The sequence below is a fragment of the Taudactylus pleione genome, unplaced genomic scaffold (genome assembly GCF_031769625.1).
Source record: "Taudactylus pleione unplaced genomic scaffold, aTauple2 ptg000336l, whole genome shotgun sequence".
Taxonomy (NCBI): Eukaryota; Metazoa; Chordata; class Amphibia; order Anura; family Myobatrachidae; genus Taudactylus; species Taudactylus pleione.
In genome coordinates, this window is record NW_028284737.1 from 5,665,618 (window position 1) to 5,688,177 (window position 22,560).

Consider the following 22,560-nt stretch of genomic DNA (forward strand, 5'->3'; position numbering starts at 1 on the left):
CTGGAGGTGGCGTTATTATCACAGGGCTCCCCGGTATTTTTTTACAATTTATTTTTAGTAACTTTGGTTGGATCACATTTCCCATTACAATTATGGGAAATGCAATCTGCTTACTAAAAATAAGTGATACTTAGGGGTTGGAGTAGAATTTTACGAATTCTACTCCAATTGCCCTATAGCAACTGTAGGGGTCCGAGATCGCGGGTGGCTGGGCTTAGCGCTGGGAGCGGGCGGGGCTTAACCCTGGGGGTGGGGGTAACAGCGGCGGCTGTTTGGCGCATGCCCAGGCACTTTGTCACTGTATTTTTTCCGAAAATACCGTGACTAGTGTGCGGATGGGATTCGCAGGGACAGAGCTTTATCGCAAGCTCTGTCCCTGCAGGGGATTTGTAGTAAATCCCTGTGATATTGCCTGAATTCGCAATGCGAATTCATTCGTTAATATCACACTACAATCTGCATTCAATATGCGGATTGTAGTAAATAGAGCCCTTAATGTGAAATCCAGATCAGGTATTGCTCACCACCAGGGGGCCAAGTAACATCACAACTACACGGGCAAATTTAAATGTCCACCCAGGTGTGATGTCGAGTGACCGATTGGTAAGTGTGTATAGCTTGCTAAATCGGTTGCCCAGTCGGCAGGACGGCAGTCAGCCATTGGGTTGCTTAAATAATCATGGCCCAGTTACACTATGCCGAGATTATTGGCATTGTGATGTGATGTAGGGGGTGGAACTATGATGTCGCGATTCAGCGTGTATCACATCATCGACCTCCCTGCTGCAGGGGTGTTTGTGTGGTTGTGGCAGGGGGGGGTATCCTGGGGTAGACAGCCAGCGGGGAGTCTTGCCCACTTTTCAGGGCAACCCCAACCTAATTTCGAGAGCCTCCCAGGCCATTCCGGGAGAGTAGGCAAGTATGTCACATATGTGTGTGTACACCCTATGTGCCATGCACAGAGCACTATGCTGCTGTACTAACTGGTGTGTTCACTAAAGTGGGAACACACTTGGCAATGAATGCGGCCAGCGGTTCAAATCCCGGCAATGGCAGCCCGACAAAGGAGGAAATCCCGATCGTCCTAATGGTAAGTATAAACTAATCTAATTCTACCCCCTAACCCTCCTTTACGGTGCCTAACTCTAACCTCCCCCCCCTGTGCCCAACCCTAACCCCCCCCTCTAAGTGCCTAAACCTAAACCCCCCTTCCCTGCCGCCTAAACCTAAGTTCCCCGGGGGGGTGCCTAACTCTAACCTCCCCTCAGGGGTGCCTAACCCTCCCTCCCCCTAGCCTAACCCTAACCTCCCGGGGAGGGGGGTGCCTAACCATAAGTTCCCCCCGGGAACCCTAAACCTAACCCCCCCCCCCCGTGGCTGTCCGTGCCCGGCACCCAGCATCACTTTGATCTGGATGCCGGACGCCGGTCTCCCGGCGTTGGTAAAATGACAGGTGTCGAAATTTCAACGCCTGTCATTTAACCCTTGCCAGGAAGCCTGCTGACGGCATTGATACGGCCGGCTTCCTGAACGTATACCTTGGCAATATATCACTTGTTATATTGATACTTTGTTGTGTGTACCCAGCATTACTCTGCATCATGGCTCATGTCGCTGGAATTATTATGGGCAGTCCATGAAAATATCTGTGTAAGCAAATGTGGCTGTTCTTATGAGAATCTTGGAACTTGTTGGTTTAATATTAATAAGATATTATTCAAATACAAGTTTAATGGCAATTTTCCTTTTTCCAGTATATTTCCACCATGACACTGATCCCATTTAGAAGTCAAACGTTCATTAAGTGCACCAGCTCTTCTTACCTCTTATATCGCTGATGCTGATCACTAAGTTTTTCATTTATCCAACAGCCTAGTCAGAGCCGTAACTAGACTTTTTGGTGCCCTGTGCCAGAAAGAGCATTGGCGCCCCCCTCATTTTTCAAAGGGGCATAATGCACCCAAAAAAGGGGAATGGACTCATGGGGAAGGGCCAGGGAAGAGATAGGGGAGGCCAGGAGATGCTGGAGATGAAATAAGAGGAAGCTACAAGTGAGAATGATAATAAACAGAAATTTGACAGGCCCAAACAGCGCTCCCTGACCTATTTTGCCCTGTGCGATGGCACCAGCTGCACTACCCTAGCTACAGCCCTGAGCCTAGTGGAGATGCTGGAATATTGTATGCTTTGGTGGTGAGTAATTGAGGTGACGACTAATGGATTTTGCCACACTTGTCCAATCAGGTGCTGCCTTTACACACCTCCCTCCACAGTTTGGATTTGAACGCCTTCAGTGCTAAGAACGAGTGGGACTCATCCTCCACATATACCTTCCATACCTTCTTTCCAAATATACTATCTTTAGCACTGGGGTTCAGGGCTGGGAAAACAACTCACCGCAGGAATTGTGAACGTGTATTGCCTTCCTTCCGGGGCAGGGGGAAGACATAATTATATGGTGCAGAAAGACGTCACAAAACGCGCAAGGCACCAATGCCACCCATCCTGGCACCTATTTTGTTGACATTCATAAGGTCGACACGTCTGTACTGTTGGCATGTTGGCGTTTTTGCCATGTCAGAGTTCTCATGTCAACACAGTGAATGTCGACAAATTATACGGAACCCCTATACATTAAGGGGATCATATTATAGGCATTGCAGCTATACTGACCTCAAGAGCTTATAAGTTTTCAAGAGATATCTGGCTACATACAACCATTCTGTTGCACGGAGACAGCGAACAGCGACTCGAAGGTTAAAAAAAAAAATGAAATGAATTTAAAAGCACAAAGTTTTTTCAGCTGTCCCTGTGATCTAGGACACTCCAATGTCATATCAGCCTGAAGAGAATTTTGGAACCCAAATGTAACTGCAAATTCTGCATGTGCACATGTGTACAGTAGTAATGATATAGACCTAGAAATATTTGTAGTGCAGACATTGTTAACTTTGGCCTAATGGCTGTTCAAATGTTCTTACAATATGAAACTTAACTCCTGGCACAAACTCCCTATGCCAGGCAAGAAGTGTTCTTACACATTCTTTGAAGTAGGTAATAAACACCCTTGGATTTAAAGACCAGCTTGAATGTCCCCCAAGATCCCACCTCTTTTTTTGCCAGGGGGACTGCCAAATAAGCACTGCAAGCAGTAAGGGCAGATCTTCAGTGTCCCTGAGAAGACGTCTGCTGTCCAGCTGTATGCAGAGGTTCTCCCCATGTATATGTATTATTAGAGCAGATCGGGTCATTGCTCTGCTCCAATCCACTCTGCAGACCTGGGGAGCTCCAGGAATCCGCTCTGCTGTAGGGAGAGAAGAAACGTCTATTCCTAGATAATATCACATAGTACATATTAAAATGCCTAAAAGGAAAACCTTGCTGCTCCTGTTACAGGTTCTGCTGGAATTATACTGGGGATGTGAAGCGCAGACAAGTTACCAAGGTAAGCCCTAACCATACTCATATTTAATGTTCATGTTATTTAATGGCTCATAAACTATGTATACAGACTAGCAAATGTTAGGTTTCCACTGTTATTGTAAATAATATATTATAATAGGTTGCATCTAGGGGATGAACATGAAGATCTTATATGATTGAATTCACAAATTATATAAAGTTTCAATGTATTTTATTTTGGCTTTATGCACACATTGAAGGTTAATAAGTTTTCTACCAAAATGCTACTAGATTCTTTTTCTGGAAATAGAGAATTTCACAAAACAACGGAATGCACATAGTATAATAGTGCTTTAGTACATACTGTACAGTAGATACTTTCATCAATAAAGCAAGATCATCCAATTCAAGTTTTAATAACACTCTTCTATGCGTGCCCAGAAAAATGAAAATCAAGGACCACAGCCAAACAGCAGCCTATTCAGCCTTCAAGGGGGAAGAGGGGGGATCAATTGCCCTAAAAAGCCTTCAATAACAATTTAATAGAATAACAAAGGTGCAACAAATCTAAAGAGTATATTTATATATTGTAGAGGATATTTTAAAACATGCAGAAAATAAAAATATTCAATAGATGCAAAATCTCTAGGAAAGCTTTTTCCACATTTCAGGGTCAATAATTTTGATCATTAAATAGGCTGCTCTTTTAGTACCAATTTTAACATTCTTCAACTATTTATACTTTGAATTAAAAAAAATAAGTCCTTAGACACATAGGGAGAGATGTATCAAGCCACGGAGAGAGATAAAGTACCAACCAATCAGCTCCTAACTGTCATGTTACAGGCTGTGTTTGAAAAAGTACAGAAGCTGACTAGTTGACACATTGGGGGGAGATGTACTAAGCCTTGGAGAGTGATAAAGTGGAGAGAGATAAAGTACTAACCAATCAGCTCCTAATAGTCACTTTACAGGCTGTGTTTGAAAAATGACAGTTAGGAGCTGATTGGCTGGTACTTTATCTCTGTCCACTTTATCACTTTCCAAGGCTTGGTACATCTGGCTCTCTCTCTTCACTATAGCTCCCTTCAAGGCTTAGTATATCTCCCCCACATGGCATTAGAGCAAGGTATTTGTTATACTATTAATTTTTTCCTATATTGAGCACTAAACCATCCGCACTGGGGAGTATACTTATAAAGAGTATATAAGTCAAATATCTGGCATATTGACAGAGATTTTCATCCTTTACTGTGATCCCCATTACTGTCTATGACAGGGGTTCTCAACCACGGTCCTCAAGGCACACTAACAGTCCGGGTTTTAAGGATAGCCATAGTTGAGCACAGGTGACTTAATTAGTACCTTAGTTATTTTGATTTAACCATCTATGCTTAAGCCTGGATATCACTAAAACCAGGACTGTTAGTGTGCCTTGAGGACCGAGGTTGGGAATCACTGGTCTATGAGGTCTGCAGCCACAGTCCAATTAATAAGCAAGGAAAAGATTAGCTTTTCACCGCTATCTAACACCATCTGAGGATGGCGTTAGCTATTCCCGGAAATGGAGACCAAACGAAATTGGAGAGGCTTCGCTTGATTCCTACAGGGTTAAACTAGAACTCACATGAATGGCAAGGGCCCATTGTATTGTAACCCTTTCCCAGCAGCGTTACACTGCCAGCAACTAGGAGGAAACCCTGGCAGAGCCCCAGATTAACTGCAAAATCAGTTGCTGCAATGTGTAGCGAAACATAATGCGGCCGCTGAGCCAGGAATAAATAGAACCCTGAGAGAAATAACATGTCAGCCTCAAGTCAGCATCATCTATGGGGTGTAGAACTAATGTATTCCGCATAGAATACCCCCGTATCACATTCACATGTATGAGCTAAAAGTATCTAGTCTGTAATAATACACCTGTTAATAATACCTCTTTTCCACCAAAAACCCAGGTCCGACCTGGGTTTTTGGACATGGTTCCAACCCTGGTCAGACCCATTTACACTGCACCTTTGATCTGGGTTACTCCCAGGTCAGCCCTGTTCACACTGAACTCAGGTCTGCCCTGCTAAACCTGTGAGGTCATAAAAAGTGGGAGGTGAATGCTCCACAACCACCAACAGCTCATTTTATACATGACCCAGGTCAGATAACCCTGGTTGCACCGTTTACACTGCACCATTACCCGGGTCCATCCTGGGTCCAACCCTGGTAGCTACCTGGGTAGGATTGCTGGGTCACTTGACCTGGGTTATTTTTCAGGGACCCTTTTACACTGAGCTGCGACCTGGGTAGACCCAGCAAAAACCCAGGTTTTTGCTCTGGTGTAAAAGGGGTATCAATTGCCCACAGAAAAAGGCATATTAAACAGATATCTGAACAGACTACACATAAATAAACATGTTTATATTTACTGTGTGTTATTTTGTTTACTTTTTGTCATGAAGAGACAATATTCATGAGTATTACTGATTTAAGGGGACAAGTATCAAACCTCCTAAAGTAGATAAGTTGTTCACAGCAACCGATCAGCTTCTGTCATTTATTTAGCACAGTCTATAAAATGATACTTAGAGGCTGATTGGTTGCTATGGGCAACTTCTCCACTTATCTCTCTCGAAGGTTTGATACATCTCCCCCTGGGTGAATATGCTCATTGTGCTCCTGAGAAAGGTCCAGTGATGTCTTCAATCTGCCTATTTTCAGTACATTGACTCTGATTGATCAATAACTGCCAATCATCCAAATTATCAGGACTTTCGTTCCCATTCAGATAAGTTGGGAGATAAAGTGTTGCCCCTTCAATACCGCACGTACAATCTGCAGGTGCCAACAGGCATTGAAGGGATGTTTTTAGGGGATTGTAAGTAGGATGGGGCTGTCTGGATCCTGCACAAGAAGGTTATAACATGCCCCCAAAGTGACGTGTCAGCCCCTCTCTAGACGATCACGCCCCCTCTTTGACGAACTTTAAATCATAAATATTGGGAGGTGCGATGAGCACACGAACTAAATGCCACAGCAACTTCTATCCACACCAACAACTAATTTAATCAATTAGAAAGTGAGTGGGAAAATCAGAAATGTTGGCTGATTTTTCCCATGAAGAGTATATGTGTTGATAAAAGTACATTGGAATTATTCTTTTATTCAGGTTGTATTGTTAGGAATAGGAATATAGTACTGTTAGGAATATATTCATCACGGAACGCAATTGCAACAGCATACGCAGATTGGCAGATGGTGCGTAGCATGCGTATGCACCGCAGTGCGCGTGCACAGGCCAGCATCGCGATCCCATACGCAGATACAAAGCCATCGCAGAGTGAGTGACGGGACGCCAGCCTTCAGGGTGGTGATGGGGGAGTGGTCGGAGAAACGCAGGAGTGTCTGTCTCTTTGAACCCTGTTACATGGGCATGCATAAATTAGCCACTGTGACGGCATTCGCAGCTTGAGTACTCACTGCGTGCAACGAGACTTGCAATTTCTGAGTAAGGTCAGACCTGCTGTAATTCTGCGTGATGGTCCTATGTTACCGATGTATATGCAGGACTGCGAGGTCTTACGGATGTGAGAAAGCGGTAGTGGGCGTCTCTATGCTGGCTGAGCAGAGGCAAACATTAGCATATTTTCGCAGCAGAACTGCGTGTGTAATCGATAGATAGATATTTAAAAAGGCCATGACTGATACAATTCAAAGAGCTTCTTTCCAAATTTAGCTTTAATAGCTAAAGGTGGAGATGTATCAAACCTTCAAGAGTTATATAGGCCAAAGCCTTGGAGAGTGATAAAGTGCCAACCAATCAGCTCCAAACTGTCACTTTACAGGCTGTGTTTGAAAAATGGCAGTTAGGAGCTGATTGGTTGGTACTTTATCATTCTCTACTTTATCAGTCTCCAAGGCTTAGTACATCTCCCCCATATGTAGAAGTTACCCATATCAACCAATCAGCATATGTCATTTTATAGACTGCACTGGATAAATGGTAGCTATAAGAGGATTGGTTGTTATGTGCAACCTCTCTACTTTATCCATCTTAAAGGTTTGATCATCTCCCATTAAGCATGCTCAAAAGCAGCACACCTTCCCAATCAAAACTTTAACATGTCTTACTCTTAATTAAGTTGTGTCATATTTAAATTTACAAATTCCATAAATATGAAGCAATAACAAGTTACAAAAACGATTATTTTCCCTGAAGGTTAGATAACTAATATCAAAACTAGTTCATAACTTTGATCCATTGCAAATGTATTTTATTGTAAAATACCTTACTAATGGCAGGACAGAAAGGAGTTGTCTTCTTTTCGAGGCGCACTAATTCTAAACTAAAACATAACTTTTATTCCTTTGTTGGTAAATTTATTTTACATATGTTTAATAGCAGGCCGCAAAATTTTGCTTGGTACCAACATAAATATCGAAAGGAGTTCCTAGTGGATGTTGGGCCTAATTCAGCAAGGATTGCAACTGCGATTACGCATGCAATCGGCCGATTGTTGTCTTATTCACATGCATCGCAGTGCACGTGTGCGAACCAGCCACTGTGATCGGGCCTGCTATTACAGTGACTATGCAGACCCATCACAGAGTGATTGACAGGAAGTACCGTTTGTGGGAGGTGACAGCGGTGGTGGTCGGTGATACGCAGGCGTGCTACTGCGTTTGAACACTGTTGCAGGGGCGTGCAGAAATTATCTGATGCCATAGACAGCTTGGTCTTTCACTGCGTACGATGAGGTTAGCACTTCCCGAGTAAGGTCTGACCTTGTGCAAGTGTGCGTGATGCACCGATTGTACTTGGTGTTTTGCAGTGTTGCTAAGTATTACGGATGTGTGTGAGGTAAGGTGTGTGTCAGGCTGTGATTGTACTCGATGTTACAGATGGTTTTGCAGTGTTATTAAGCAGGCCCGCTGAGAGCTGCGGCGGGCCCGGGTAATAGGGGGCGTGGCCTAATCGCGGGAGGTGTGGCCATGCCCCCTTCCCGGAAAAAAAAAAATGCAGCGCTGCGCGCTGGGGAGAGGGGGCGCTCTGAGCCCCCTCAGCCCGGCGCAAAGCCAGGGGGGGCGCGATCAGTGTGATCGCTTCCCCCACAGGCTTAGGAGACTGCTGTGGCTGCTGCTCAGCAGCCACGAGCAGTCTCCACTGCAGCTCAGCACACGCTGTGTGCTGGGCTGCTGTGAGGGAGGGGGAGCGGCGCCGGACCCGGGCCCCCACCGGGCCCCTCAGGAAGACCGGGCCCGGGTAATCTGTACCCGCTCCCCCCCCTCTCGGCGCCCCTGTTGTTAAGTATAGCAGATGTGTGTGAGGCAGAGGAGAAGCATGGAACCATGGCGCCCGGAGAAAGTGCATGTCGTAGCCTGCAGGGGAATACTGAAATAGAGAGAAAAACAGCAAACAGTGGCAGCATCACGCTGGGCATTGAAGTCCCATTGGGGGAATAGAATGCTTCGGTGATGCACTGTCTGACATTAATGGGTAGCTCCTTTGGCACTGCTTTATCTATGTATAGCACCTAGGACCAGACTTTTGCTCCTTTTGAATCATTGTTATTAGTCAATAGAGTAGATTGTATTACATATTCTGATCATTTAACTGAAATTGACAGAATACATGTGCTAGAGTGAGATTCCACAGGGTGCGCAGCTATTACTGCAATTACTGCCCCCAGCAGCTGTCACTGGAGTGGGAACACTTTGTGGTTATGCCTAGGAAGTTAGTAGGAACACATCATTACTTTATATAGCAAAGCAGTGACTTTTTTTAAACTCATACCTGCCAATAAGAAAAGGAGAGGGGAGGTGACCGAAGCCAATAAGAAAGGAGAGGACAGGGGCAAAGAGATGATCACAGGGTAGAGGAGAGGGAATAAAAGAGGTGAGAAGTGAATGTAACCAATCTGACAGGAAAGGGGAGGTGACAGAAGATGATCGCAGAGGAGGGAGGGCCGGAGGGGAGGCAATCTGGGCAGCTTGGGGAAGCATGAAATGTAGAAATGGATCTCAGGTCCATAACTTGTTTAGGGTATAGAGCAAACAAACCGAGATAAAACTAACGTGTGGCCGTCATACTGTGCAGCTCCCCATGAATTCCGGAAACCTGAATGGCGCCCTCTGTCCATTTTGGCGCCCGGAGCTCATGCTCCACTGGAACCATCCTCGCTACTCCCCTGGTGTGAGGTAAGGTGGGCGTCCTTATGTTGTGCTGTGACAGCATAGCAATCACAGAGGATTAGCATGATTAGTGGTGAGACTGTGGGCCTGATTCAGAGCCGGACGCTCTTTGAGAGCGCTCGCTCTGAATCAGGTCGTCCCTGTTTTTTTTTTAAAGACGGCCTCCTGGCCGCTTGCTAAGCTGTGGGTGACCACCCACAGCTTTAGCGAGCAGCCAGGTGATGGTCGCGATGGTCACGACCATCGCGACCATCGGGGCTTGCGACGAGACTTTTTTGGTAGGGTCTCATTCCCGCAAGCCCCAGTGAGCTTTCGGCTCTAATAGAGCCTGAAGCTCACCACTGACATCACTCATGATGTCAGTGGGGGCGCCCCCAAACGGCAGGCGTTCCTTAGGGAACGCCTCCGTTTGGCCAGCCACCCCCCTTGCCCGCCTCCAAAATGGGGCAAGCTGTCAATCATAATCGACAGCTGCCCCGCTTTGGTGCGAGACCCGTAGCGACGGAGCACCCGTCCCTGGCCGGGTCTCACGCATGTGCACGGTCTGAATCGGGCCCTGTGTGCGTAATCGCTATTGCAATCGCAGTTGCGATCCCTACTGAATCAGACCCATTATTTTTCAGAGCTGCAGAGTGTGTTTAATAGGTGAATCTCGGTATCTGATGGCCACTTGTAGAGTTCAGTAAAGCCTAGAGAGATGCTATGTTTCCGGTAGGGTGCAAAGTGGAGGCCTGGATGACCGTCCACACTGGAGATAATAGGCGACCCCAGATTACTACTCTCCTGCATTAAATTTGTCTCAATGTGATTTGGAATGAAAAAACTAAAGATAGAACTTTTTTTTCTGGAAATTTATATTCATGTTTTACTTTTAATAAGTGTTTAAATGAAAAACATAAGCACCATACCAACATAAACATCACCAGGTTTATTCCCTGGCTAAAGTGATTTTTATCCCTTTAAACTAAAAATTTAGTTTTGGTTCAGTTACAGTAGGTTTAAAAAAAAATACTTGTATACTATGTTTATTGGCTCTGCCTTCATTCACCACAGTGCTTATAATTATCCCACTCCACTGTGATCTGGGGCCTGATTCAGACCCGGTCGCAAGCGCTGAGCGCTCGCAACCGGGTCGATGGTGGCCCAGAGCGCATGCGCACAATGGAGCCGGCTCCGTTGTGCACATGCGCGTGAACTGGATAGCAATGGGCAATCCGTCGCTCTGGGTCTCGCACCAAAGGGGGCATGCTGTCGATGTTGAGTGTCAGCACGCCCTGTTTGGTAGGCGTGGCTTCACAAACGGAGGCGAACGCCTGCCGTTTGTGGGCGGCCCCACTGACATCACCAGTGATGTCAGTGAGATGGCTTCCGGCTCTATTAGAGCCAGAAGCTCTCTGGGGCTTGCGGCCACGAGACCCTACCACAAGGTCACCCACAGCCCATGATAAAGGCTACCGTCTGGGGCCGGCCCCACTGACATCACAAGTGATGTCAGTGGAGAGATTCCGGCTCTGTCAGAGCCGAAATTGTGGTAGAGCTCTGTCAGACCCTACCACAAGGGCTCGTCGCAAGCCCGATGGTCGCGATGGTCTTGAACATCGCGACCATCATCATGGCCGCTCACTATAGCTGTGGGAGCGCTCGCTCTGAATCAGAGCCGGTCTTTTTTTTTTTTTAGAATGGCCTCCTGGCCACTCGCATAGCTGTGGGTGACCACCCACAGCTATAGAGAGCGGCCATGATGATGGTCGCGATGTTCAAGACCATCGCGACCATCGGGCTTGCGACGAGACCCTTGTAGTAGGGTCTCCTAGCCGCAAGCCCCAGAGAGATTTCGGCTCTAACAGAGCCGGAATCTCTCCACTGACATCACTCGTGATGTCAGTGGGGCCGGCCCCAAACGGTAGGCGTTCTCATGGGAACGCCTCCGTTTGGGCAGCCATCCCCCCGGCCCACCCACCAAAGGGGGCGTGCTGTCACTCAACATCAATAGCACGCTCCCTTTGGTGTGAGACCCGGAGTGACGGATTGCCCGCCGCTATCCGGGTCTCGCGCATGCGCACAACGGAGCCGGCTCAGTCGTGCGAATGCTCTCTGGGCCACCATGGACCAGGTTGCGAGCGCTCAGCGCTTGCGACCGGGTCTGAATCAGGCCCATAGATCATATTCAGAAGATTGATAAATACTATGTACTAACAGAAATATAAATTTTTATGAAATATTTACATCATACCATCCTTCATCACACTGCAGTAAGTTACCATGCTGGGATGGAGGTGCATCTCTATCTAAGTCAACAGTATTTAAGTGACAGACTTGAGGTCTTGCCCTGCAGAAATTTAGTGTGGGAATTAGTTAACATACACAGGGACAGTAATGTCACAGCAGCTTAGTTGATTGAATTATCTGCATTATGACCTGTGTCAATTCCCATCACTGTGTTGAAGATGTGAGATCTGGCTTCGTCTGTCTGTAATGACCGGATGTGAAATTAACAATCTATACAACTTTACATTATAACAGACCTTTAATGAAATGTGTTATGTTTAGCTGGTTATAATACTGGTAACCAACACCATGTTGACCAATAGGAAACTGCAAGCTCTCTGCTTTTGGTTTCCTATTGGTCCACAGTGCTCCAGCATGTTAATACTTTACAATGTCATTTACATTCATACTTCATATCTGACTTTATTTGAAAGTTTGATGATGTTTAAGTAAAAAGTCTTATGTAACATATGATCTCACAAGTGGATAGTAACAGTTCTTGGAATCTCTGTATTAATGCACACATTGTATAGTATATTAAGTCCAATATTTGTGTATGTCCCCTACATCTATACATTGCTTCGTTCCCATACAGAGCAGAGGTGTTGGCTGTTACTATTTCCAGCCAAGAATAGTACATCATCAGCATTGGCTGACTGTTTTATTACTTCCCCAATTATAATATAAGTATAAAAAGTAGGGATGTGCGCCGGACCATTTTTGCCGGATTTGGATTTGGTTCTAATTCGTCGTCCGGCTTTGGATTTGGATTTGGATTTGCCAAACTGCGGTGACTGGCTTTGGATTTGGATTTGGATTTGGATTTGGATTTTTTTACAAAAATTTACAAAAAAAGCTAAAATCACATAAATTGGTCTTTTTTTTCTTCCTAGAGTATTATTAACCTCAATAACATTAATTTCCAGTCAATTTAGACCATATCACAGCTTATAATATTGTTTTCAACATTATTGGCCAAAGGTTGCAGTGAGCTGACTGGTTACTAAGCGACAAAGCAGCGGCACAACGACACAGACAGCACAGTATAAAGCACATCTATGACACATTGCCACACAGCAGTGGCAGAAATGAAAAGTAGTGCACCCACCCAGTGGGGTACGGCCAGCAGAGTCACAGTACTTGTTTACAAAGTGGGCTACGGCCCTAGGAGTCACAGTGCACAATCTTATTAGCATTACACCGCACATAGGGCCTGATTCACATTACACCATAAAGTAGTGTCTCTTATTTATGTTACGACACACAGTAGTGCCCCTTTTACACAATGCCCACAGTAGTGACCCTTTTACACATGCCCACAGTAGCGGTGTCCCTTACACAATGTCCCCCAGCAGTGGTGCCCCCTATGCAGTCCCCTTAGTAGTACGGTCCACTATGCAGTGCCCCCAGTTGACTGCTCCCCAGTAGTATGCCCCCCATTAGCAGGCCCCCCCAGTAGTATGTCCCCCATTAGCAGGCCCCCCCAGTAGTATGCCCCCCATTAGCATGCCACCCAGTAGTATGCCCCCCCAGTAGTATGGCTCCCCCAGTAGTAGGCTGCCCCAGTAGCAGGCCCCCCCAGTAGTAGGCTGCTCCAGTAGTAGCCCCCCCTGTAGTATGGGCCCCCCCCTGTAGTATGGCCCCCCATGTAGTAGGCCCCCCCAGTAGTATGGCCCCCCCAGTAGCAGGCCCCTCAGTAGTATGGCCCCCCCAGTAGCAGACCCCCCCCAGTAGTATAGCCCCCCCCAGTAGCAGGCCCCTCTGTAGTATGGCCCCCCCAGTAGTATAGCCCTGCCCAGTAGCAGACCCCCCCCAGTAGTGCAGACCCCCCCAGTAGTATAGCCCCCCCCCAGTAGCAGGCCCCTCTGTAGTATGGCCCCCCAATAGTGCAGATCCCCCCAGTAGTATGGCCCCCCCAGTAGCAGACACCCCCCCAGTAGTATAGCCCCCCCAGTAGCAGGCCCCTCTGTAGTATGGCCCCCCCAGTAGTATTGCCTCCCCCAGTAGCAGACCCCCCCCAGTAGTGCAGACCCCCCCCAGTAGTATAGCCCCCCAGTAGCAGGCCCCTCTGTAGTATAGCCCCCCCCAGTAGCAGACCCCCCCAGTAGTGCAGACCCCCCCCCAGTAGCGCCCCCGGACCTTTGACAAGTAAAAAAATAAAAAAAATAAAACTTACCTGTATCCCCGCTCCCGCGCCGTCCGCTCTGTCACACGCTGAGGAGGGAGCCGGAAGACGGAGCTCATGTGTGAGCTCCAGCCGGCTCCCTCCGTGCAGCAGCCAATGAGAGTCTGTGTGACTCTCATTGGCTGCTGTAACAAACACACAGCTGCCGCTGGCGGCTGTGTGTCTGTGTCTGTGTAGGGCAGAGCGCTATCACTGCGCTCTGCCCTACACGCGAGGAGACCTGATGTCGGATTGTCTAGTGAGAATCCGACATCAGGCGGCCGCCGTTCGGCCCCGAACGGGGATCCGAGTCAGGCGGTGAACACCCGAACAGGGTTCGGGTGGACTCGGATCCCCAATGTTCGGAGCGGTTCGGATTCCACAGAATCCGAACCGCTCATCTCTAATAAAAAGTAAATCTATTTGAAATATAAAAGAGCTTCCTAGCTTTGCAGGTCCCCTTGGGAGACATTTATTGTCTATCTTATCTCAGTATGAGGGTATTGGCACACAGAAGTGTTATTGGTGGTTCCTGTGCACAGTAGGCTGTTCTGTAAAAGCTCTGATGACAATAGCAGTCTGTCCTGCTTGTGCCAACATCTGGGTTTGTTCTACAAGCTCTACAAATGGAGTCTGTGGATGCCATCAGACATACTTTCCATTGCCCAGTCAGTCTTTTTCATATGCTTCCCTTGTGTAATGCCACGCAAGACCTCTGCTGTATAGCAAGATGTGCAGACATAATCCCACACATGACTGAAGTAGCTGCTACTGATATTAGTCGTCCTTTTTTTAAAATGAGACCTCAAAAACAAATACATTTTTAAACATGCTGGATAATTACACTGGTAAGCAACAATTTTGTCCCAAGGGTTTCGCTGGGTGTTCTGTGTATACTTTCTTATGTTGAATCCAAATAAGAATTCACCTTACGCCATATTTATTTTCCGTAGTGCAATATGTAATTAAAGCTTAATTTCTTGGACTCTCACTTGGATTTTTTTCCGAAAAACTTTGAAAGTTAAATAATGAACTCGTTGAGCATTTTCATCAAGACATTTCTAGACAAGAAAGTAAACTCATTGATCGAGTTTTATCTTAAAAATGAGAAAACATCTGGATGAGATATTAAATCGTGAGAGTTTTTTGAGTCTGACAAACATGCGAGTTTGCTCTGTTGCTTTGTTCAGACTCTATAACATTGGCCGAGTTTAAAAAGTGTGAGAAAACTCACATTTTCGAAACTCTCACCCTATTACATTTGGCCCTGTGTGATAAAAATATCGACTGATGATATATCGGAATATCAATCATGGAGACATAGCGAATTTACATTTTCCCTGGTGCTTCAGAGAGGAGGAGGGGATGGGAGTGCTGAGGGCTGGTTCATTTACTTTTCTCTGCAGACGTCAGCTGAGGGGTAATGCCGGGCTGCCCAATCAGCAGTGATCGGCAGCACGGCAGACATTGGAAACAGATGGGCCAGGAGGTCCCTCTGCCATTGACGGCTGCTGGTAGATTATCTTCCTGTAGCCACGCAGTGGGCGTTTCGGACTGATCACACTGTTTGCGACCATGTCAGGTAATGGATAGTATGGCATTGTCACAAATGATGCAACTCTCAGGGAGGAGCAGAGCATGAGCAGACGGTGACTGTATATAGGTAGGATACAAGCGGTGATAAGTATGGAATTCAGTATATCACAGGCTATCACTGGGCTAAGTGGAAAATGTCTTCATCCCACTGTGACGCTCCTTCTCAGTGACAAGATGGCGCAGCTCATGTGTAGAAGACCATCTTGGTAAAGTTTCTGATGCCTCCCAAAAGAAATCTGCACTTTGGCGCTTTCCAGCATTAAACAAGAAGAAGAGAACAATTAATATATACATTTTTTAATCTGAAGTTTCAATCAATATAATCAATTAATATAAAAGCAGCATTCAACATTTCATTATTGTGAAGGCCCCCACCCGGCTACTTCTTGATGCCACCTGGCTGGAAAAATTTTCTGGGAAGATCAAATGAACAAATATGAAGCTAGTTTCCACAGATGGGACAGAAAAGGTGACATACTGTAGTGCTGAATTGCAGCAGGTTGCTGGCTATAGAAGTCTGGAATCTGGACTAGAACTGAAGCATGGGTAAATGCTATTTCTCTGTGGTCTTCATTGTCAGTAGGTTTATTTGGTTGTGAGTTATATCTCTTCCTTGTTTCTGGGTGCTGAGACCTGTGCTGTCAGTGTGTGTAAATAAGAGCTTAACAGGTCAAGGTTCTGCTCTTCATATTTTCTGGATTTCCCGAAAGCAGGTACAGAGGAAATATTCCCCAGAAAAAAAATGCAGGTTGGCAGGAACTGTAGACTAACTTGGCAGAATTGTCTTTTGTTATTTCTGTGTTTGCTAAAAATATGTCATACGTATGTTTGCCAGTTCATAAAAACTGGTTAAACTTAAAATTTATACAAGATGATTTAGCAGTGAGGTAATGGGCTTAAAAGAGGCCATTTCAATCAAGGGTTTGTGGCAAGGCCACAAAGACTTCCTCCTAATACTTTTTGATTTCTCGTTACCACATTTTTATTACCTAATTATGCATGCTAGCGTTAACACAAATCATAATTAATTGCCGGCAGATTACATTAATGTGGATTATCAGCTATTCTACTTAAATGTTTGATACTCTTATATGTTTACTTTCTATTATAATGTATATTCACAAACCATGTCTTTTCTTTTGTGTTCTATTTCTAATTATTCAAAAACATGATGGGCCAAATGTAATAGGGTGAGAGTTTAGAAAATGGGAGAGTTTTCTCACACTTTTTAAACTCGGCCAATGTAATAGAGTCTGATAACAAAGCAACAGAGCAAACTCGCATGTTTTTCCGACTCAGAAAACTCTCACGATTTAAAATCTCATCCAGATGTTTTCCCATTTTGAAGAAAAAAATCCACCAATGTGACAGGTTACTGCTAAACTCTCTCATTTTCTAAACTCTCACCCTATTACATTTGGCCCGATGTCTTCATCGAATTCTCACAATACAAAATGCTTCTACAACAATACTTAAAAAAAGAAATGGATGTGGAAGGGGTTTGCACTGGAGCACTGTGGGAATTAGGTTTGCGGCAATCAGAATCTCAGTTTTGTGGGGAAAACCCCCCCATAAATCTAAGCCTGTTAGCAACAACATATCCCAGCTTCCACAGTGTATGTTAAGACTATTATTAGATCAATTATTAATGAAGGTTTCTATTATATTGCTAAAATAAGAAAGGTTTCTATTTTACTGCAAGGTTGGCCTGGGCATAGGCAATCTAGGCACAAGTCTAGGGCGACCCAGCTACAGAGTGGGCGACACCTGTCTGGGATAACTCCAGACAGTCTGGAAATCCGCCAGACTGTCTGGAGTCCGGACGGGTGCAGAGATACCCCTCTGTGCCAGCTAAGGTTGACAGAGAGTTGACACCCTTTACTCATTAGCACCCTAGACCACCAGGGTGTCGGGTGTTAAGGCCATGGCACACTGTCAGATAGTAGCCCCGCGGGCATAGCAGAAGGGGTCGACCATAAAATCTTGCCTAGGGCCCCAAATTGGGAAGGGCCAACCCTGTTATACTGTACCAGAGATAGTTTCAAGGCTGATTGTCATATATTGACAATCATAGGGCTTGCCCAGCTGGCCAGTGCAGCTTCTCAGAGAGCTGCAACCTGTGGTATGTTTGGCTGGTTGATAGCGGTAACCAACAGCATCTGTGCCACAGGGCATTGTGACTATGCAGACCAATAGGAAACTGTAAGTTCTGTGCTTTTGGTTTCCTATTGGTCCACAGTGCTCCTGTAATAACGCCATTGACCACCCTGATAAAGATCCCACCGGCTAGGAGAGTTCAGTAGATGTAATTAAAATAATCTGTGTAGCACATGGTTGTTAAATATACTAGAGGGGACCACAAAGCCAAGGTTACCCACTAAAGGATGGTCATAGCTCTTAAATGCCCAGTCCAAGCTGTAATCTGACAAGGTATGCTGTGACTTGTAGGTCCCCAATAGTGAAACAGGTTGATCAGATGTGCTAGATATCATAAATACACAATAAACATCTTAAATGTTAACTTATTTGGTTCATGATTTTGTGATATCAGTACTCCATAAACTAAAATCGGGATGTAGTCATGATCCCAGCTGTCAGGGATGCTGGCGCTCAGATCGACATCAGTCAGATTCCGGGTGGCAGCATTCCAACCGCTGACATCCCAACAGTAAATATTGGGTTAAGGGGAGGGTTAGGGTTTAGGGATAGGCACTTGGGAGAGGGTTGGGGTTAGGCTGCAGGGGGTTGGGTTTAGGCTGCATAGGGGGGTTAGGTTTTGGCTACAGGGGGGAGGGTTAGGTTTAGGCTGCGGGGAGAGAGAGGGCTAGGGGACGAATAGTTTACTTACCTGCTTGTGCCGGGATTGTAACCCAGTCGGGATTCTGAGCATCGGGATCCTGGGCGCCGGCATCCCGTACCCAACCATTAAAATACAAGGTTTCCTTTGTAGCAAACATACTATATTGTCACTCGTAGACTCGGGTCCCACTCGAGTAGGTAATTCTAAAGGCCAATCCTTTAACACCTTGTCCACATTAATCAAGTCTGCTTAAATGTATATTTAAAGTGAGGATTTGTCTTTAGGTGTATATAGCGGAGGAACAAAAATATTAGATGGTAATTCTGATCTGTTATTAGATTACTGGAGAATTTCAACTTGATTTCAGTTTCCTACTGTCTATTTTCCAGCCCTTGATCTTCTCTCACCTCCAGTCCAGAGGCAGATCACAAGCTACCTTCAGCAAGCGCTCACCAATCCCTCCATGAATGAAGTCTATGTACTTTCCACATTTAAACTGCAGCCCAAATCCACAGCCACTCTTTTCGGTCTTTACTCCGCAAAGGACAACATCAGGTATTTTGAATTCACAGTAATGGGCCGTTTAAACAAAGGTAAGTCTGGAGAAGACCCACTCAAATGTATTTTCTAAAATATGTTTCGAAAAAATATTTTGATATATTGGTTTGAAACCTAAACTAAAATAGGGATTCCAACAAAATTAAAGTGTGTTCTGTGTCAGCATTTTAGATCCAATGAGCTGGGCAGCCATGTTGTGAAGGATTCAATTGTAACTGAAGACCACATAACTACTATAGACAATAGCAGCAGGGGCGTATCCAACACACCTCATCCACACTATCCCATACACCGTGTCCTCTCTGTCCAACACACAACATCCACACTATCCCATACACCTTGTCCTCTCTGTCCAACACACGACATCCACACTATCCCATACACCTTGTCCTCTATGTCCAACACACGACATCCACACTATCCCATACACCTTGTCCTCTCTGTCCAACACACGACATCCACACTATCCCATACACTTTGTCCTCACTGTCCCATACACTCTGTCCCCACTATTCCATACACTCTGGGCCTGATTCAGAGATGGATGCTCTGAACGAGCGCTCGCTCTGAATCAGGGCGTTTTTTTTTTGGCCGCTCGCATAGCTGTGGGTGACCTTGTGGTAGGGTCTCGTGGCCGCAAGCCCCAGAGAGCTTCTGGCTCTAATAGAGCCGGAAGCCATCTCACTGACATCACTGGTGATGTCAGTGGGGCCGCCCACAAACGGCAGGCGTTCGCCTCCGTTTGTGAAGCCACGCCTACCAAACAGGGCGAGCTGTCAATCACCATCAACAGCTCGCCCCCTTTGGTGCGAGACCCGGAGCGACGGAGCACCCGTCGCTAGCCGTCGTACGCATGCCCAGTGGGCAAACATCGACCCGGTTGCGAGTGCTCAGCTCACCCTCCCTTTAACCCCCAATGAGCAGTGATCATAAATACACGCTATAACGCATATTTTACCCTAAATTGAGTACTGGGGACTCACTTTTACAAAGTGTGTACGTCCCCGGGGACGCGCTCTTTTGCAGCCAATCCTGTGGCTTCTGTCTCACTGCCAGGTCCCACGGCGCCTCTGATGTCTCCTGGGTTCTGTTAAGAGAACTATAATATTTTGTGGAGGGGCCAGCCTCCCGTTGGTGCCTTCACTTCTGGAATGAGGCTGCGGTTCCCAGTGGAGTAAAGAAGGCGGCTCCATCGGCAAGGAGAGAGCGGCGTATACAGCTACGAGGAGCCATGCCCGGTGACGGGGTACAAAGGATACCTCCGTCCCGGGCCCCGAGGTTCAAGGGCGCCCTTGTCACCTTGTGATCTCCTCTCCGTGATCTCAGACTGGGAAATAGGGCAGCCCAATGCGGCACACCTTCACCCTCCGACATCACACAGTTACAAGCAGCGTGTGCTCTGTCCATTGAGCTGCTGCACAGCAAAGAGCAGCTGGGGACCAAGGCTGTCTAACCGCTATCACTGCTGACTGGGGCACCGGGAAACATCCTAACAAGAGACAGGTAACATACTGTACGTGATGAGCAGCACCCTCAACACCCAACAAGTGCAGTTTATTCAACTACTGCCATTTAGTGCTGCTACAAGGTTTGCCTGTGGAACTGCATCACTAACTGCTTGGTTCCCCACCTGACCACCACACCCCAGTATTTGTATACTAGCTATCTTCCATCACTTACTATTAACCCGGCTGGTATCTTGTTGCTTGAAGTAATTGGTGTGTTTATTCCTTGACAGACTTGCCCCAATATTGGTTTATACCTGTAACACTGCTGTCTGAGTCACTTTCTAGACCTTTTATCAGGATGTTTATATGCAGCATACCTCACTATTTTCTTTTAAATACTTGCAGAATTGTTCTTGATGGATATATCATTTTATAAAAAAAAAGTTATATTGTGATTTGTATATTTTATGGCTGCTTATTAAATAACTTTGTCCAGTGCTCTCTCCCATTTCTACCTTTGTTCCACTGTGTTGTGTGGGGTACCTGCTGACAATGATTATGCAAATGGGGGACACTGTTCAAATGAGAAAATGGTGTGTGTTGTGGGCTGGCAGTGCTGCAAAACAGGCCAACGCAGGTGGAGGGAGCTGCTAAATAAGAAATCTGCTAATCTCCCTTACCCCTCCTTATCTCCAGTACTGCCTGCCCCCTAAACCCCTCTTTCCCCCAGTACTGTCCCAAATGCTATCTACCCCCTCCCTCTCCCAACTGCTGCCTGCCCTTATCCCTTCCCTAAACCTAGTACTACCCCACAGTAAAACCTGCCCTTACCCCCTCCACCCCAACTGCTCCCTGGCTCAACCCCTAGCTCTACCCCAACTGCTGCCTGCCCCAAGCATTGCCCAAACTGCTGAAAAGTCAAATTCACATGGAGAAGTCCACATTGTATTTATCTGCAGTGACCACACCAGTGTTCTCTTTTATTTCCATCTATAATCCAACAAATGAATCTCCGCAAGATTTTTACCCAAAAGAGAAGAATATATATATATATATATATATATATATATATATATATATATATATATATATATATATATATACAGTGCAGAACGTTCGAAATATGCAAAAGGTATTTCTTCATAAAAAATCTCATATGTAAAAATGATGACATAAAAAGAAATAACGCAGTAACACTTGTAGCATTTAGTGTACAGATAACTGTACGGAACCGTACCGTGATAGCTTCTGTAAAAGGAGCTAAGAAGTGCACTAAGATATGGTAGGGAGGGAGATTTTAGTACTCCCACATTTGAGCGCACGTCTTCACTCCTTATACAGAAGCTATCACGGTACGGTTCCACACTATTATCTGTACTCTGGATGCTACAAGTGTCACTGCATTATTTGTTTTATGTATGTCATTGTTTTTACATACAGTATTTGGGATTTTTTATGAATAAATACCTTTACATGTTTGGAACGCTCTGCAGCATATATATTTTTCTTTTCTTTTGGGTAAAAATCTTGCAGCGATTCATTTGTTGGATTATAGCCAAAAAAAAGAGCACACTGGTGTGGGTACTGCAGATAAATACATCAAACTAAGAAAGAAAAAGTGGACTTATCCATGTGAATGAGACCTTTTGAATGATACGATGCCTAAGGGAAGTATTCTTTTAATAAATATTTTTTATATTCTGGGTGGGACTACCAGAAGCACCAAAGAACGTTTTCTCCCTTTTATTATTATCATTGTGTATTTCTGGTGGCAGGGAACCAACGTGAGAATGGATAGGTCACATATCTGGGGGCGCCAGCACAAATTGCACTCCATTTTACTACTGTATATATGTATTCCAAACTGCTAGCTGCCTTTACCTACCACCTCCCTACCGCCAGCACAGTAATACCTACCCTTACCCCCTCTCAAGAATTGCCTGCACCCTCCTTTACCCCAACTGATCCCTGTCTCAACCACCAGCACTACTACAGAACTGTTTTTATAAGCAGTGTATGTGCAAGCAATGTGGAGTGGTCTGATGTGATGTAGGGAGGCATATGGGCAGTGGCGTAACTAGGTTAAATTTGAAAAGGGAGCCCCCCCCAAAATCCCGAAATATGCGCAAGCCGATGGCGCGCGC

At 45.7% G+C, this 22,560-nt stretch overlaps 1 protein-coding gene across 1 annotated transcript in view; it reads left to right on the plus strand.

Annotated features, from left to right (window-relative positions):
- The first annotated feature begins 3,182 nt into the window (after nt 1–3,182).
- The window catches only part of THBS4 (thrombospondin 4), a 99,738-nt gene continuing 80,360 nt past the window's right edge, over nt 3,183–22,560 (plus strand). Inside the window, exons 1-2 of the mRNA XM_088443928.1 lie at nt 3,183–3,445; nt 18,800–19,003. Coding sequence (XP_088300054.1) covers nt 3,361–3,445; nt 18,800–19,003 — 289 coding nt within the window. The 5' untranslated portion in view covers nt 3,183–3,360. The remainder of the gene's footprint in view (nt 3,446–18,799; nt 19,004–22,560) is intronic.